We start from the raw sequence: 19,452 nt of genomic DNA on the forward strand, positions 1-19,452 counted from the left end.
AGGTGCATGTAGTCCAAAATGAACATTGTGACCATTCCTATGCTAAGCCGTGCAAGGGGAGAGTTGCCCTTGTGGTGATCCTCATCCTCCTTGCCTAGAGAACTGATCATCTGTACGTAGTGTAGCCGTAGATTTGAGCTAAAAAGCATTATTTTACACTTTGGGCTATTCAAAAATAGCAGATCTACAAGCTCATAGCGCGGCAACGAGCTTGTAGATCTGCTATTTTGGAAAAACCGTGAACATGTGTGCAAAATGCAAATCTTTGAATATATATATATTTTTAAAGCGAACATTTTTAACTCAAATCGTTGCCTTTGGGGGTCCCTGGAACAAAATATTTTGATGGGGGTCCGTGGCCAAATACATATCATTTTGGGGGTCCTTGACATGAAAAAGTTTGAGCACCACTGATATAGAAACATACGTTTTTTAAGAAAACTGTTGAGATTTAGGAGACATGTAGAATCGGCTTCTGGTCTTAATGGGTTCATGTTTTTGATAAAGGCTCTTGCAGGAGCATCACCAATTAAACGGTCAATCTTCAATCTGATTTTTTTTCCTGCCAACTCAAAAGCCTCCTTCAAGCCTGGCTACCTCCTGCACAAGTCATCTAAATACTGCTCTAAATCCAAGAGGCTTGCCGTTGCCACAAAAGATGCCAATTACAAAAGGTTCCTTTTCAAATGACACTTTGCCTAAAATTGGCCACGACGGTAGAGAGCTCTTCTTGAACAAAGACAATCCATCAACATTAATTTGGAGGCCAATAGTGTTGCTAACACTGTTCATGAGAATTGTTGAAATTGTCTGTAGGTAAGAAAGAATGCCAAAATGTAAATATTCACCTCCTTTTATGTTTGGGTCATGGACCAATTTTTATATCCTTTTTGTTTATTAAATTTCTTTTTTAATTATTTCAAAAGATTGTCTAAAATAATAATATGAATAAAATAAAATAAAGGATTATTTTTCAGAATAATTTAATGAATAAAAACATCACAGAAATTCCATAACAATAATAATAATAACCTTTTAAGAAGTTAGTGAAAATAGCAGATCTACAAGCTCACCACGCGTTGCGATGCGACGCGTGGTGAGCTTGTAGATCTGCTATTTTCACTAGTCTGGGTCCCGGGGGAGACATCAAAGGCATTCAAAAGTCCAATAGATGAACAGATCTCCAAGCATTCAGTCACCCGTTCCGTCCAATAACAGCACGGCTCCGACGTGCATCTCTGACATCATACCGATGACAACGTCAGCCTTGTCCATATATGGAGAGGAGGGCGGGACGGGACATTTATTCACCAAAATGTAGGGGAGAAAAAAGAAGAAAAAAAAACAGGACGGGCCCCGCCCCTCTCCAGGGGTCATTCTACCGGTCCGAGGGCTGCGATGACCTTTGACCCCTGTGTCCCGTTGCATGCTGGGAGGCGTGGTTCTTGCGGACGTGGCGCAGCAGCAGCTGGCGGTCGGGGCTGGTGTACGCACAGTGTTGGCACGGAAACGACTCTCCGGTGTGGTGGCGGCGAGCGTGGAGGTCCAGACTCTTCTTCTGGATGCTGAGGAGGAGGAAGATTATTATTCACGGTATTAATATTGTGTGTGTGTGTGTGTGTGTGTGTGTGTGTGTGTGTGTGTGTGTGTGTGTGTGTGTGTGTGAGTGTGTCACCAGGGTGTTCCACTAGTCTACATCAATTCTCAAACTTTTTCATGTCAATGACCCCCAAATTAAAGGTAGGGTACGGGACTTTTGTTTTGTTTGTTGCTATTATAAGTGTACATATATGTACATGACAGGTGAAAAAATGACTAAATTTAAAAAAGAGTTATCATAATGAAACTTCCTGAGTTGATTACTTACATGAAGACAATGATTTATCGTATTACAAGTTTTCTGAAATTGTATATTTAAATATGCAAATTAGGCATTAGGAAAATATGCCCAAATTTGCATAACTTTCCAGAATCAACATTGGAACATTGGACAAAGCCAGAGTCAACATACTTATTTCATTTTGTTAAGATGTTGGAGTCAAAGGTTTTTAACGAGGGAATATTCAATATCTGGCTCAATTTTGGGGGTAACCGGTCAGGTGGGCACAAAAACCAACTGGGCACACCGGACAACTGGGCACACAGCCGTCTGGGCATACAGGTCAACTGGGCACACAGTCAACTGGGCACACAAGTCAGCTGGGCACACAGTCAACTGGGCACACTGTCAACTGGGCACACAAGCCAACTGGGCACACAGTCAAGTGGGCACACAAGACAGCTGGGCACAGCTGGTGTGTGTGTGTGTGTGTGTGTGTGTGTGTGTGTGTGTGTGTGTGTGTGTGTGTGTGTGTGTGTGTGTGTGTGTGTGTGTGTGTGTGTGTGTGTGTGTGTGTGTGTGTGTGTGTGAGTGTGTCACCAGGGTGTTCCACTAGTCTACATCAATTCTCAAACTTTTTCATGTCAATGACCCCCAAATTAAAGGTAGGGTACGGGACTTTTGTTTTGTTTGTTGCTATTATAAGTGTTAAATAGCTCTATATTCTGATATTACTCATTGCTATAGAGTGTTTGTTCAGTAACATGGGTCTACGTGTCTCTCAAGCTCTTAAGTTGAATAAACTAAATGCATTTTCAGGTCAGGATACCCCATCTATCCAATCAGGAGAGAGAACTCACGCAGGATACAGGACAAACAAGTGAAATAGGAAGTGATGAAAGAAAGAAATGAGCAGACACAATAGGGACTGGAACACAATAAAATTGCAGCTGATAAATGGGTTCTTTCTCCCGATTTGATGACATTTGCAACCCGCCTGGAAATGTATGTTGTGTTTATTAACACATTGTCTGCCAAAGACATTTTAAAACGTCATAAAAAAATAAATACAATTAAAACAGTTTTATTATATATATATATATATATTTTGTATTTATTTATTTATTTAGTCAGAATCAGGAGATAACGTGATCCAAAGATGTATTGCTCCATTCACTTCCTGGTTAAAGTATTTGGGAGATATTCTGTATCTCGGCTCCTGTGTTGCTGTGATGTAACTTTGGCGAGACGTCCTACTTTCAACGGCGTATAACAAGCAAACAGGATGTTGCAGGTTTTTGTTTCTTTTTTTCGCGGAAGCACAGTGAAACCCTCCATGATTAGCAACCATCAGGGGATCGATCATACTGGAGATAAATATTCTGTGACTACTTTAAAAGGGTAAGAAAATCGTTAAGAATGCTGGCAGAGGCTACAGCCTGTGTTAGAAACCCCCTGGAGATTTGGTCTGGCACCGCTCAGTTGTGATTGGATTTCACTCCCTCCGATGAAGAGAGGGACCAATCAGGGCCCAGTATGTAAATAGGTGGGGCGGGTTTATCGCCAGAGGCATTTTTTGAATTCGCCCCTTGGAAATGCAGGTTCCACACAGAGATTCCAGACTAATATCTACACCGTGATATTAGTCTGGCCATGCCAGGCTACCAAAAAGTAGCCAGCTCTACATGTTCTAATGCTGTGGTTCTCAAAGTGGGGTCCGGGGACCCCCAGGGGTCCTTGAGGGAGTTCAAGGGGGTCTCCAGCTAAATGATAGATAGTTAGGAACGCACCCTTACGCGTCTGTAACTCAAGAGAGTGTACAAATGGAACCAAATGGACCCTCACAGGTCCATTTGGTTCCATTTGTACCCTCTCAGAGTTACATTAACATTGATTTTACAACATGAATTGGGGTCCCAGAGATAGAAATGCCATTAAAAGGGGGGTCCGTAGCCTAATGCATGTCAAACTGGGGGTCCTTGAAATAAAAAAAAATGGTTGAAAAATCACTGCTAGAGCCGTAAAAATCTTCTCTTAATAGTATATGAGCCAGAGCCCCAAAATTGAGCAATGATTATCGAAAGAGTGGGCAAAACCAAACCTATGTTAAATTGTTCATAGGGTCAATACGAGTAAATAAATATATGATAACCTTTCCACAGGAGTAGCTTTTTCATGGTTATCACACATTTTGTTATTTTCCCCATATGTACATGACAGGTGAAAAAATGACTACATTTAAAAAAAGAGTTATCATAATGAAACTTCCTGAGTTGATTACTTACATGAAGACAATGATTTATCGTATTACAAGTTTTCTGAAATTGTATATTTAAATATGCAAATTAGGCATTAGGAAAATATGCCCAAATTTGCATAACTTTCCAGAATCAACATTGGAACATTGGACAAAGCCAGAGTCAACATACTTATTTCATTTTGTTAAGATGTTGGAGTAAAAGGTTTTTAACGAGGGAATATTCAATATCTGGCTCAATTTTGGGGGTAACCGGTCAGGTGGGCACAAAAACCAACTGGGCACACCGGACAACTGGGCACACAGCCGTCTGGGCATACAGGTCAACTGGGCACACAGTCAACTGGGCACACAGTCAACTGGGCACACTGTCAACTGGGCACACAAGCCAACTGGGCACACAGTCAAGTGGGCACACAAGACAGCTGGGCACTCTGCTTTGATGTGCCCCCCCTTTCTATGAAATCCAGAGATTAGTGAACCCCTGCTGTGAATTGGACAGCTGGGCACTCTGCTTTGATGTGCCCCCCCTTTCTATGAAATCCAGAGATTAGTGAACCCCTGCTGTGAATTGTCTGCTCCTGAGTTCCTGAGCAGACGCTCCTGAGTTCCCCCCTCAGACAGCCGCATAATCACCCCCCTAGGGTTAGGATGAGAGTTAGGTATAGGCCTAGGGAATACCGGTCAAGTGGGCACACTGGACATCTGGGCACACGAGTTTCTAGACAACTGGGCACACCGGATAAGTGGGCATACGGACATCTGGGCACACGAGATGAATGGGCACATGGACATATGGGCACACGAGATGACTGGGCACACGGACATCTGGTCACACGAGATGACTGGGCACATGGACATCTGGGCACACCGTATGACTACCAAGGATTTTTGTGTTCCTTTGATATTTAAGTACCCCCCGCCCCCCCACTGCGAGAGAGAGACGGTGGGAGACATTGTGTAATGTCTGTTACTGAGATAGTGTATTGCAGTGTGTCCTTGCAGTTCGGACAGCATCCTCATCCATTTGTTGTGAGCTGTGTATTGCCTCTCCCGTGTGTGTGTGTGTGTGTGTGTGTGTGTGTGTGTGTGTGTGTGTGTGTGTGTGTGTGTTCAGTTGTCTAGAAACTTGTGTGCCCAGATGTCCAGTGTGCCCACCTGACCGGTATTCATTTTGGGGCTCTGGCTCATGGACTAAATGCCTAATTTGCATATTTAAATACACAATTTCAGAAAACTTGTAATACGATAAATCATTGTCTTCATGTAAGTAATCAACTCAGGAAGTTTCATTATGATAACTCTTTTTTAAATGTTGTCATTTTTTCACCTGTCATGTACATATGGGGAAAATAACAAAATGTGTGATAACCATGAAAAAGCTGCTCCTGTGGAGAGGTTATCATATATTTATTTACTCGTATTGACCCTATGAACAATTTAACATAGGTTTGGTTTTGCCCACTCTTTCGATAATGAAATCTTGTCTGGCTCATGGACTATAAGGGGGCCTTGGCATATCTTTTCAAATGGGGGGTCCGCGGAATAATAAGTGTCAATTTGGGGGTCCTTGACATGTAAAAGTTTGAGAATCACTGTTCTAATGCACACCCATCCGTGTGAGTGCGAGTGCGAGTGCATGTGCGTGTGCATGTGTGTAAGTGTGTGTGTGCGCGTGCGTTACCTGCTGTAGGTGCAGTGTGTACACCGGTAGGGCTTCTCCTGGCTGTGCGTGCGTGAGTGTCTGCGTAGAGAGCTTCTGTCTATGGAGGCGTAGGAACACTCGGAGCATCTGAACGGTTTCTCTCCTGAAGGGCCACAAAACATAACACCTCATTCAGCTGGCAGTGTCAAGTCAAGTCATTATGCTCTTATCTCAACATTTTAACTTTTTTTTCGTAAATTAGCGCCCTACTTCAGGGGTTTGAAAACCCCTGAAGTACCTGCAATACCGGTGGTCCGTGGACCACGGTATTGCAGGTGGTCCCTGGCCATGCATTCAGAAATGCAGTCTTTTTTTTTTGCTTTTACCTTTATTTGCAACTCTTGATTCTTGTTTGTGAATAATTAACTTAAGTCGAATCTAACATTTCAAAAAGTCAAGCGACCTCTTACGATGTAAACGTCCGGTCGCCAATGCGCACAGAATGAGTTTCCCATTCGGTGATGCAGCAGCAGAGGGGTCAAGCTTAACTCCCACAGAGGAGGATCAGCTCATTGACAGAGTCCACAGACTCTGTCGAGAGGCAACACGTATGAAACACAGCCCCTTGCAAATGCTAGATGACTTGTAAGGCAGGTTGTTGCAAAAGGTAACAGACACTTCCTTTCTTTTTGCTGTAAGCTCTGGGAATTCTACCTCTGTGAGACAGGGCTAGGCCTGGAGCCAGAGAATGACATGAGACTGTCCACCACCATTTTGCCGATTAGACAGGCTATGTGCAACTCACCGTGCCCAGAAATCACACTAGCTCAATTATTTCACTTTTTGGTACATGAACCCCCCCACCGCTATTGTGTGGGATGGGTCTATGATGGACTAATCTCTCAGGAACAGATCCATCGCTGCGCTTGAATCTGTCGGTAGCCGTGTTGACAACCCATGCGCATTGGCTACAAGCGGGCGTGCTATCAGATGAGGAAGCAGGCCACGCTTTACCCAATCAAATGTAGTGGGCGGGATGTACGCGTGCGCCATTCGTTCCCGACTGGAAACAAACCTAAACTCATTCAACAATAGCGTCCTCGAAGCCGACAAAACCACGGAAAGTTAGTAACATTTTAAATTACTCTTTCATCATAGAAACAAGTGGGCTTATAACCAAAACGATCCATGTTCTTTGGGAGAAGTGGTGTTAGTGTTCCGTGGAGAAATATTGTTAGTGGGAATGAAAACATAGTCGCACCACCAGAAGTGAAAGGCTGAAGGCAGACCAAAAACCCTGGTTTCCTTGCGCACGGGTCGTCCGTTCATCTCAGCGTCACACAAAAGCATCAAAAGAAGCAGATCTGCAAGCTTGAAATGCCGCGCGAAGCGACGCCTTTCGAGCTTGTAGATCTGCTACTTTTGATGCTTTTGAATTTGAATCCTGAAAAGCAACAGTTTCGGACATATGAGGTTTCCACCCGACATAGACGACGTATTACATGTATGCAGAGATGCTCATAGGCCAGCGTCCTGCTCATTGCCTGCGTCGCTGACGCACAAGCGTCCATGGGACACACTAGAGTTGTCACCAACAACAGAGAAAAATATCCTCCTATAATTCTAGTAACCTCTGTAGTGGTAGGTGAGTGAAGCTACCAGGTTCTCCTCAGTGGCTGGACCAATTGCTCTGATTTTGCACACAGCCATTGACCATTACCATCTGAACTTAACTGTGAAGCCCGTTTTTCAATTTCATCAAATCTCAGCTTCTTATTAGCGTTTATGTGTCAAACAATGTCGCCTCCCGGGTTGCCAGATCATGTGCGCATATCCCCCCCACGGATGCGTCGACCGGGTATGGTCTAGTATAAATAATTTGCGGTAAAATATTTTTTTACCGCGAATATTTTACAAATCCACGGGACACCACCATTTTGCATGGCCACGTCCTACTTTATAAACAATAAAATCCACGTAGACATCGTCTTAGAAAGACGATACAAATAACAATAATAATCCACGGGAGCCGCCATTTTGCGCATGCTCACTGCTCAGACCGAATTCTTTAGGTAACGCGTTTGCACATTTGAAAATAACAAACGTGAATGAAAAATGAACGATCAAAATAAAATGGGACCCATCTAAAAGACCACCCTTGGGTCCCAGGACCCATTACATTGAAAACCTAGCAACATCACTGACTGTATGAACGTGTCGTGATATTACCTGTGTGTATACGTATGTGTTGTGCCAGTGAGGCCTTCAGGCGGGTGTTGTAGTCACAGTGAGGACATTCGTACGGTTTCTCTCCCTGGTGAATCCCCATGTGACGACGCAACGTCAGCTTACTGATGAACTTCCTGTTTACACAAAACGTGGTTTTATTTACAAACGTGTGACGACGAAACGTCGACTGCTGGACTTCCTGTTGAAATAAAACAAACTGCACAGTTAAAGGGATATTTAACTTTTAACGAAAGATTGGGTCATTTTATTGTCTACTCAGGCTTTTGTGAGTTGCTTGATTCAGTATTTATATATTTGATATTCATTTTATCAGACACGGCCCCTTCCTATACAAACCTATTGTAACTTCAAACTCCATTTTTAACATGTTAAATTCATCAAAACCCGTCATTGGTTCTGGTGACTCATACTGCCCTCCTAATACGTGAGGGGGCCGTGTTTTTTCCATTACTTTTTTCATTTATTTAAAAAAATAAATAGTTTGTGTTGAATTTGTATTGAATTTTCCAAAAATATTCTTTAAAATAAATGAAAAAAGTAATGGAAAAAACCTCCTCATCACGTATTAGAAGGACAACATCAGTCACCAGAACTTTGAGTTCTTGAGTTTGAAGTTACAATGGGTTTGTATAGGAAGGAGGCGTGTCTGATAAAATGAATATCAAATATATAAATACTGAATCAAGCAACTTAAAAACTGTCTGAGGCGCGCCGCTCACAAAAGCCTGAGTAGACGATAAAATTACCCAATTTAGTTTTGAAAGTGAAATATCCCTTTAAGATGGGATTGACTGATATGTCTCTCACTCACACTCACACTCACACTCACACACACACACACACACACACACACACACACACACACACACACACACACACACACACACACACACAAAATACATATACAGTACATATTTCTCTACCGGTTACAGAGAGAACAGCAGAACTCTCTCCTGCCTCCGTTCTCTTCTTCTGTCGTTTTGTCCTCCTCTCCGTCTCTTCTTCCTCTGTTCTTCACTATGCGCGTGTTCCTGCAACGGCCCCAGCCCTCTGCCGCCCCCTGGCCATCTTCCTGGAGTACTGCACCCTTTGGTATCTGTTTACCTGGAGCACGCCTGCTGTGAACAGATAAATCATATACTACTAAAAATATATCAAAACCCATATTTAGAACCAATAACCAACTTGTAACTGACTCATTGATAATTGTTCATATATGTATTTTGTTATAGATAAATGAATTGTGTAAGAACATTACAATAGATTTGTATAACCGACTAAATTGATCTGATTAGGTACTGATTAGGTACCCATTTAGACCCATTTAGTACACCGTGAAGAAAAAATGTGTAAATATGTGAAAATCTTTGAATATATATATACATTTTCTCTCAAATCTTTGCTTCTGGGGGTCCCTGCTACAAAATATTTTCATATGGGGGTCCGCAGCCAAATACAAATCATTTTGGGCGTCTTTGACATGAAAAAGTGTGAGAACCACTCTGATATAGCAACGTACGTTTATTTCAAAAAATAAACTGTTAGGATTTAGAAGACATTTGTAGAATCCCTCAGAAGCAAAGATTTGAGTTAAAAATGTCCGCTTTGAAATATATATATATATATTCAAAGATTTGCACACATTTTCACGATTTTTCAAAAATAGCAGATCTACAAGCTCATAGCGTGGCACTCGGTGGCGCGCTATGAGCTTGTAGATCTGCTATTTTTGAATGGCCAAAGAAATCTTAAAATGACACGGATGCGTTCCCGGTCTTAATGGGTTAAAGTCATGCATCCGCTACAGTAGAACATTTGAATACTTTTCATAACATTGTAACACAGATCTTGTATGGGAATCCCTGGACCAAAATATTTTCAGTTGGGAGGCTATTCAAACATCGCAGATCTACAAGCTCACAGTGTGCCACGCTGCGAGCTTGTACACCTGTACATCGTTTTTTGTGTTTTTTATTTAACTTGAACGTGTTTGAAAAATGTTGAATCATTTTGATATTCTCTTCTTTCGGACTCCCAATTTCAGATGGGAGTCTGTGGCAAATACATATCATTTTGGGGGTCCTTGGCACGAAAAACAATTATGTACTAGACGGCAGTTGTATCATTTATATCACCTTTAAACTTAAAGGTAGGGCGGTTAAAGCTCCATATTCTGATAATCTTTGCTATAGAGTGATAGTTCAACAGGGGTCTCCCCGTCTCTTTAATAAACACAAAATACATTTTCAGGGAGGTTACCATGAATTTCAGCCAATCAGGAGAGAGAGCCCATTCATTAGCTTAAATTGTATAGCGTGTTATAGTTAGAGGTGCTGCGATCAAGGTTTTTGCAATCCGATCCGATTCCGATCAGGCAGCATCAAAACAGATCCTATCCGATTCATTCCGATCCGGCACACATTAGTCTCTATCTAAAATTTTGTATTTAAAAAAAATGTGTTGCTCTGTAAAGCACTTTGAGCTGCATTTATGTCAGAAACTATATAAATAAAGTTTATTATTATTATTATTATTATTATCTAATGTTGAAAAAAATAAATCCTGTGGGTTAATGATTAATCACCAGGTTCGAGAGAGCAGTGGTGGAAAAAGTAGTCACATTGTTTAGTCTTATCCAACGATAACAAAATATTCTAGTTTTGGGTCTGAGAGTCTAAATCTCATCAATGGTGGGATCCGTGGCTTAAATGTGGAATAAATAATGGACCTTGATATGAAAAACTATGAAAACCATTGGCCTAGAGTAGAGGGGATGAGAGGGGAGAATGAGTGAGGAAGAGACAGACAAAAACGACAGAAGAAAGTGGTTGTCTCTAGTAGTCTACACCCTCCCCAATACCGGTTAGGGTTGGCACTGACAGGGACTATACAGTACATAATACTGTCTCTGTCGGGTGGAAACCTCATAGAGCTTGTAGATCTACTTTTGTTGCTTTTGTGTGACGCTGTAGGATGATGAAGATTAGAAGGGCATTCATTTACACCACTGAGAGAGAGGCTCGCCGCTCGCGTCGCAAAAGCCAGTGTTGTTAATTCAGCCAAAATCATTTGCGTTTCAAATCGTGTTGTTTGATCGGCTGGTGATATAACTTAACAGTCACAAGGTATTTATAAACATACTTGTGTGGATGACGGTGACGGAGAATATTAATGAAGTCTGGATCTGGACACGCTGCGCACTTCTGTGTTGCTCGCACAGACAATGTGTCAGCCCGTACAACATGTGGCGCGCGGCCACGACCGCGGTCCACGCTCCGCGTTTACTTTTTATTACTGATTTTATGTTAAAACTAAATGTTAAAAAAGGATTGATCAAGTGATATTACTCAAACAGAGAACATAACCTCTCCAGAATCATAGTCAGCAAAGTTTTACAGCGTGCTGGTTATAAGTGCTGCATAAAACTGCTGGAGTGGAGTACTGGAATGGAGTGGTTTGATCGGTATTTTTGCTGCGATCCGATTCGATCTCCATTTTTTAGCTGTTATCGGGCTGATATCGCGGCATCTCTAGTTATAGTGCAGTTTAAATTTTGCCTGCACAAAGTGCTCCTCGGAGCACAGGTCTCCGCCAGGTCAGGTAGGTTAGTGTGGGCCAGCAATGTTAGGAATTCGCCAATCAGGTTGGAATGTGAAAAATCGGACAGATTGGACAGATCCGTCTTGATGACTTGACTATAGAGATAATATGTACTGATTTGCGTGATGTTTGGACAACATTTGTAGGAGTAATATTTAAAAAAAAAATGTTTTGCAAAAATCAGCCTCTTGGTGGCGCTTTAATAGGGCAACGTTGAAAGGGTGGCATGTCTTCCTCAACGTAGTGCGAAGGTACGTGCAAAGTTGCCTCCTGGTGGCGCTATAACAGGCCCATGTGAAACATTTGGGGCCAACGATCAAGCCAACGGCGCCGGAGATTAGCTGTACACAGACAGAAGGACACACGGACGGGGTGCAGAACATACTCTCTCGCCATGCCTTTCGGCCTGGCGGAGACCCTAGCTTTAAGTTGAATCCTTAGATATTGTCACATGGCTTCTAAAACGCTCTCAAATCGGTGCTGTCACACTTACCCCTCCAGTCCACGTGGTGGCACCACTTTCTGCTTGTCTGCTGAAGTCTTTTGTTTTGACAGGAAGCGTTTGTGGAGTCTGTCTCTGGACTGGACTACAAGACAAAATGAGACATTACCAATACCGTCACAACAGCTATTACTAATTATCGTTAGGACTATTACAAATACTACTAGAAAGAAATTTCCTACGAAAATTTAAGTGTGCCTGCGTTGGCTGGGGGTTTTGTCGCCGTGGTAATGCGAAACGGTGAAAAAAGTAATGCGGTAGGTTGGCCGGTCGTCCCGCACGTTTTGATGTATACATTGGCGGGGCCGTGTCAACCGTGTGGGAGGAGTAGCATTTTGATCCCTTCGGGCGGCCAAAAAAGTACAGGAGAAAAAAGCAAAATAATGTTTCAAAAATTAATACAAAATAAACCGAAAGTCAAAAAAGGAAAATAAAAAAACTGAAAAATTGAAGGGAAAAATGAGCATCTAAAACAACATTTGAAAAAAATGTAATAATTTTTAAAAATATATTAACAATTACTTAAATGGGTTTGAGTGCTTGTTTCGCCCACTTCTGAAGGTCTGACGCAAAAAGTGCCAATTATACAATTGTTCGCAGTCCCCTATTTAGGGGGGCTAGGCGAAGTTTGGGAGCATTTTGGGCACTTTTCAAAACCGGAAGTGATAAATCCACTTCCTGTTGTGACGGTTGTGTTCGCAGAACCCAATTTAGGGGGGGTAGGCGAAGTTTCAGATCATTTTGGGCACTTTTGAAACCGGAAGTGAAGAGGTCCAAGTCCGGGTTGGACCATGGAGTTGCATACCCTTCAAAAAGTGTTTTGGTGTAAAAAAAAAAAATCGAAAAAAAAAAAGTTCGGAAAAAAAAATTAAGAAAAAAAAAAAATGTCGGAAAAAAATTTTTTTTCGGAAAAAAAAAAAGTTTGTAAAAAAATAAAGTCCATGACAAAGTTTGGGGGCGGTACCATGCTGCAAACAGGAGTTACGGCCATTTAAAGCTCGGCCAATAGGAAGGCAGAGGGGGCGGAGCTTCAACACACGAAGCTCATTGGTGGTTACAGCTGCCACATGGATTATAGCAGGAGCCCTAGAGTCTCTGGGTGGTTTCCCCCCCTCCCCGTAACCGTCAACATGGGAGTGAATGGGGGAGTGAGGATGATGATGGTTAACATGGGTGTGAATGGGGGATGATGATGAAGAGTAAGTCAAGTCAGAATGAGTCTGAATTTGGGACTGAAAGGGGGCGCGGCTACATGTTTTTGCTAATAACGTGGGCGTCGTAACGCGAAACGGCGAAAAAAGTAATGCGGTAGGTGGGACGGTCGTCCCGCACGTTTTGATATATACGTTGCGACTAACGAGTAAACCGTGTGGGAGGAGAAGCGTTTTGCGCGGTACGTGCGGCCAAAAGGGGCGGAGTTTAGCTGTTTTTCGCTAATAACGTCGCCATGGTAACGCGTGACAGAAAATCGTTTCCGAGCACATCATTCCCGACCAAGCCGCACGTTTTGATATATATATTGCGGCGGTAGTGTAAACCGTGCGGCAGTTATGGACGGACGAAATTTTGCGGGAAGAATATGATATATTAATAAATCTGGCGGATCTCAACAAGTGTGCCCTTGCCATTAACATGGCAGGCACACTTAATTACTATTAACATGCATTTTCAGGTTGTTGTGTTTTTTGGTTCGTTTTTTTGGTTCATGTTAGTTACTCAGTTTTTATGGTTACCATGTCAGCTATAGCAGCAGCGATTCTCAATAGGCTCTATGCACAGCAGCCATATTGGAAAGAAATTGGGCCTCTTCTTACTTCCTTCACAGGTGTTACCAATGATACTAATGAAGGCTCTGTTCCATTCTGGTCAGGGTGCTGATATCGTGCATGTTGGCTCACTAGAAACACCATTTTGATTCCCAAATGGCCCCTTATGGTGGGTGTGTAACTCTGAGAGTGTACAAATGGAACCAAATGGACCCGTAAGGGTCCATTTGGTTCCATTTGTACACTCTCAGAGTTATGGGGTTCTTGAAAATAAGACAACCACTATGCCACACTAAATGGAACAGAGCCTTAATTATTATCATTGGTAACACCTGTGAAGGAAGTAAGGAAGGGGCCCAAGTCATTCCCAATATGGCTGCTGTGCATAGAGCCTATTCTTGATGAATTGATTACATAGGGCCAAAATGGAAACAAGCACTCAGGGCTCCTTTTGGCATTATTGCATAACTGTACCTCTGTACTTTTTGCAAAACTGTTCAAAACTCAACCTGTGGACTGGAGCCCACTAGTGGGCCGTGAGTGAGGATATTGCATGTGGGTTCCCTAAATAACTGGCAAACGCTTGAGTTGTGTTGATTATATAACATTAATATTTAAAAAGTTAAAGGGATAGTTCAGCCCCAAAATGACTTTTTTTTCCTATTGATTAGTCACCCCATGGAGACTTGAATTCATGTTTTTTTTGTCGCATTCCTAAACCAATAATTTGATGACCAGCAGTGGTTCCGGTAGGAGACACAAAGAGTCTCCTTTCTGTCTCTTACTGGAGCCGCTACCTACCGGGCATGCTGGGCATCACATTATTGGCTTAGGAATGCGAGAAGAAAATATATATCCATGAATTCAAGTCTTCATGGGGTGACTATTCGATAGAAAAAAACTAATTTGGGGGTGAACTATCCCTTTAATGTAAGAAAAATATATATATTTTCTTTAAAATCTTGAAAAGTGACTTTTTATCGTGTTACCGTTTAATAGGAACCATAGTATACTGTGTTAGTTCCATTGATCCAAGCTTGAACACACATTGATTGCTCATTCAAATAACAACATGCTCTGAAAATGCACGCGGCCCACCCATTTGACCACTTAACACGGCAGCCGAAAAACACTCTCAGGATTTTCAAGTGGGCCCTGATCCAGAAAAAGGTTGAGAACCGCTGAGCAATAGAACGAATCATCATGACATCACCATCATGAAACATTAAAAGGTAGGGTAAGTGATTCAAATTAGTGTTAAATAGCTCAATGTTCAGATAGTACTTATTGCTAGAGCACACATGGGCAACTGGCGGCCACATGCGGCCCCCACTATCACTTAATTGATTTCAGCTGTTTCAATTCCAAACAATTGCAAACATGACCCGCTTTAATTACTTCAGTCTATATTAGTAGCTTAATGACTAGTATTACAATTCTATTGTCTGTTTTATGTCCAATGTATTTGTATTTAAGTTCATAAAGTTAAAGGACGACTTCACCACTTTTCAACATATCTTCATATAATAGGTCCTCACTAATGCTCATGATAAAATGATACAACTTTTTTCTACTTGGTCTGTGTCTCATAGGAGGGCTGTGGACAGTCCAGAAACCCGTCTACCAGTGACATCATTGTTAGGCAGGATTTTTTTCCAAAAAGATTAAAACTTTTTTATTCAGATTTTTATTAAGGCGAGAACAATGGGATCTATTATTGCATTGCAACTTTCCAGGAATACAAAGCCTGCCGTTTCTATTAGCTTGGATTCCCCATCGATGATGTCACTGGTAGACGGGTTTCTGAACTGTCTACAGCCCTCCTCTGAGACACAGACTGATTAGAAAAAAATGGTACCATTTTATCATGAGCATTAGTGAGGACCAATTATATGAAGATATGTTGAAAAGTGGTGAAGTCGTCCTTTAACTTAAGTATAACTAAATGCATTTGTAGTTAAATAAAAATGTTAATTTTCAGGATTCAAATTCAAAAATAGCAAAAACAAATTCAGGATTCCAATTTAAAAAATAGCAGATCTACAAGCTCAAAATGTGTCGCAGCGCGACACGTTTTGAGCTTGTAAATCTGTTATTTTTGCTACTTTTGTGTGACATAGAATGACGAAGTACGGCATTAATTTACGAAAAAAAGTTAAAATACAGAGATAAGAGTGTCTGCCCGACAGTATATGCAATGTGGAGTGAGTGTGGAAATATATAGCGGCCCTCTCCATCATCAAAGTTGCATCACCCTTGCTATAGAGTGTAACAGGAGTCTCCATGTCTCTCCAGCTCTTTATTGCTCACCTGTTGCTGTGTGTCTTTTCTTCCTCTCTCGTCCTCTCTCCTTCTCCCTCTCTTTCCTCCTCTTCTTCAGGTATCTGTCCGTCTGTGTCCGTCTGTCGGCCCTGCTGTCCGTTCCCGTCCGCCTGTCTGTCCTGTGGCTGGCTGCTCTCTGCTGGACAGAGGCGGTACTGCACCTATACTCACACAGCAGAATAGAATGGCCTTTGTTTGTCACCGCAGCATGTGTAACATACACAACACACAATACATAGTAGTGAATAGTGGTGGAAAATGTTTTACTTCAGTAAAAGTATCAATACTGCAATGTAGAAGTACTCTGTTGCAAGTAAAAGTCCGGAATTAATACATTTACTTGAGTAAAAGTACAAAAATGTACTTAAAGTGACAAAAGTAAAAGTACTAAAATGTTTGAAAATAGCCTAGGTATAAAATAGGGCTAAAGTGGTTAATGCATGTTTTATAATGTAATAATGTATATCTGCAAAGTAACAAGTAACTAAAGTTTTCAAATAATTGTAGTGGAGTAAAGTAAAAGTACCTCACATTTGTACTTAGTTACAGTACTTGAGTAAATGTACTTATTGACTTTACACCACTGGTAATGAATACAATTTCAGTTCATTAAAGCAGTGGTTCTCAAACGTTTTTTTAATGTCCAGGACCCCCAAAATGACATGTATTTTGGCAGCGGACCCCCATCATCATTCTCACCTCCTCAGCGTGTCTCGGCGGGGGCGTGTCTCCTCGTGCTGCGGGCGGGGCTCAGGGGCGCGGGAGCAGGGGCTTCTGGGAGCAGGGGGCGCGGCCTTGAGGGGGGCCGAGATGCGGCAGAGGCCGAGGGTCATGAGGTGGGCCGACTGGGCGGTCTCGTCGTCGTGGTTACTGGGGGGGCGCGTCTCGCTCAGCGTGAACATGTGGCCGTCTTCGTCGGCGCTCGCCTCCTCCTCCTCCTCCTCCTCCTCGAACAGAGTGCTCACCTGGAGAACGCAACCATGGACTGATTACAATGTAGAACGGGAGGCATTTAGCGGACGCTCTTATCCAGAGCGGCAAACGAGTGCGAGGGTTGCTTGTAATCCTGGGCGCTACTCTCATCTCTGCCAGCCTGGGGAGAGCCCCGAACTGAGCTCATGCTTCCTTCAATGCATGAGGAGTGGCTGTTATGGGACTGGGAGGTGGTAGAGCGACCAGGATTACTGCATGTTTTGGTGAAGGAGACACGGGGAGAACATGCAAACTCCACACAGAGAGGCCCTTTCGCTAAACAACATTCTGTACATTTGAAACTATAGGATACCAGGTAACGAATGAACCTAGCATCTGTCTAAACAGCTTCATGCGATCTAAAAAACATTCTCTATTTGTGGTCGCGAAAAAAAGTAACAAAATATGAGAACAGTTAAGTAACCCAAAATACTGTATATTTTCATTGTAAACTAGCTACTATCGATGGAACAAACATGACCAGAAGGGATGCAAGAGGAGGGGAGTGCTAGTGGGCGAGGTGGAGTTAATAATAGGTGAGTTTTATGACTACATTGGTAAATAGGGGGGGGAGTTTGTTCCACAGTTTGGGAGCCAGAAGGGAGAAGAGTCTGGGACGTGTGGAGCGCTGTCCAGGGTGTTCTAGGGCAGTGGTTCTCAACCTGTGGGTTGGGCCCCAACATGATTTTTGGGGGGTCCCCAGATGACAGTGAAGTGAAAAAAGACCATTACTGCATCAAAAGTAATCAACAAAATATATACATATACTATAAAAGCTGGTCAGACATCAGTCAAATTGTCAAATGATATAAGAAAGAGGCAAAAGGTGTTAAAATAGTAGATCTACAAGCTCACAACGCCTCGCAACGTAATGCCTCGACTCCTACAATTCCAAGTGCTTGTCAGGGTGGGGGGTCCCCAGTTTAAATATGATTATTTTGGGTGGGGTCGCAGCCTGAAAAGGCTGAGAAACCACTGTTTTAGGGAAGGGAGAGCAGTCTAGGACGTGTGGAGCATTGTCCAGGGTGTTTTAGGGAAGAGAAAAGAGTCTAGGACGTGTGGAGCGTTGTCCAGGGTGTTTTAGGGAAGAGAAAAGAGTCTAGGACGTGTGGAGCGTTGTCCAGGGTGTTTTAGGGAAGAGAAAAGAGTCTAGGACGTGTGGAGCGTTGTCCAGGGTGTTTTAGAGAAGAGAGAAGAGTCTAGGACATGTGGAGCGTTGTCCAGGGTGTTTTAGAGAAGAGAGAAGAGTCTAGGACGTGTGGAGCATTGTCCAGGGTGTTTTAGGGAAGAGAAAAGAGTCTAGGACGTGTGGAGCGTTGTCCAGGGTGTTTTAGGGAAGAGAGAAGAGTCTAGGACGTGTGGAGCGTTGTCCAGGGTGTTTTAGAGAAGGGAGAAGAGTCAGACAGACAGAGACACAGACAGACATACAGACAGACAGACAGACAGACAGACAGACAGACAGACAGACAGACAGACAGCAGGGGCGTCACGGCCATTCCCTGTGCGTACGACGCGACACCCTCACTCTCACAGATCCGTGATTTCATACCCTCCACTTTTTGAAAAAAATAAAAATTAAATTAATAAAATCAGGCAAAAATAAGAATTAAATTACCTAACCCTAACCCGAAAACCAAAATAAAGTAACCAAAACACCGGGAAAAAAAACAACACAATCCGCCCAAAAAACGCACATTTTTGAAATTTCTAAATGTGTTCACATTTGACAGTTACAAATGTTCGCTTGAAAAAAAAAATGATATTCAAAGATTTGCACACATTTTCACGATTTTTGAATAGCCCAAAGTATAAAATAAGGGCCCCCCACCTTCTGAGAGCCCGTGACGTCCCTGAGACAGAGACACAGACAGACTAGACAGACTAGACTAGGTCTTACTACCTCACAGGTCTGGGCGACATGGAGCCCCCCGTCGGACTGTGACCCCAGGCCGATGTCACAGGAGCGGGGGCTGATGTTGGGCAGCATGCCGTACATGGGCAGCAGGAAGCTGATGCGGTCCAGACCCAGGGAGTCCTCGTCCTCGTCACTGGGTTTGTTGGACGCTCCCCCGGCGCTCAGATCCTGATCCTCCAGGTCCTGCTGGTCCTCTAGATCCTGGTCCTCTAGATCCTGGTCCTCCAGGTCCTGGTCTTCCAGGTCCTGGTCCTCCAGGTCCTGGTCTTCCAGGTCCTGGTCCTCTAGATCCTGGTCTTCCAGGTCCTGGTCCTCCAGATCCTGGTCTTCCAGGCTGTAAGGACTCTGCACCTGCAGGCTTTCCCCAGGATTAAAGGGTAACTTGTCACGGTCATGACTTTTTA

General features: G+C 42.9%; 1 protein-coding gene across 2 annotated transcripts in view; it reads right to left on the bottom strand.

Moving 5' to 3' along the window:
• Positions 1-1,140: 1,140 nt before the first annotated feature.
• LOC311046140 (uncharacterized protein) overlaps positions 1,141-19,452 on the bottom strand; it is a 28,320-nt gene continuing 10,008 nt past the window's right edge. The window contains exons 4-11 of one of the 2 annotated variants that reach the window (XM_084058292.1): positions 19,034-19,406; positions 16,861-17,126; positions 16,150-16,322; positions 12,065-12,158; positions 8,895-9,086; positions 7,951-8,084; positions 5,761-5,884; positions 1,141-1,565 (exon numbers count right to left, since the gene is read on the bottom strand). In XM_084058292.1, coding sequence (XP_083914418.1) covers positions 1,379-1,565; positions 5,761-5,884; positions 7,951-8,084; positions 8,895-9,086; positions 12,065-12,158; positions 16,150-16,322; positions 16,861-17,126; positions 19,034-19,406 — 1,543 coding nt within the window. In that variant the 3' untranslated portion in view covers positions 1,141-1,378. Of the gene's footprint in view, positions 1,566-5,760; positions 5,885-7,950; positions 8,085-8,894; positions 9,090-12,064; positions 12,159-16,149; positions 16,323-16,860; positions 17,127-19,033; positions 19,407-19,452 lie in introns of both variants that reach the window. The other variant, XM_084058291.1, reaches the window with a different exon arrangement.

Source organism: Gymnoscopelus microlampas (genome assembly GCF_963454915.1).
Source record: "Gymnoscopelus microlampas genome assembly, chromosome: 5".
Lineage (NCBI taxonomy): Eukaryota > Metazoa > Chordata > Actinopteri > Myctophiformes > Myctophidae > Gymnoscopelus > Gymnoscopelus microlampas.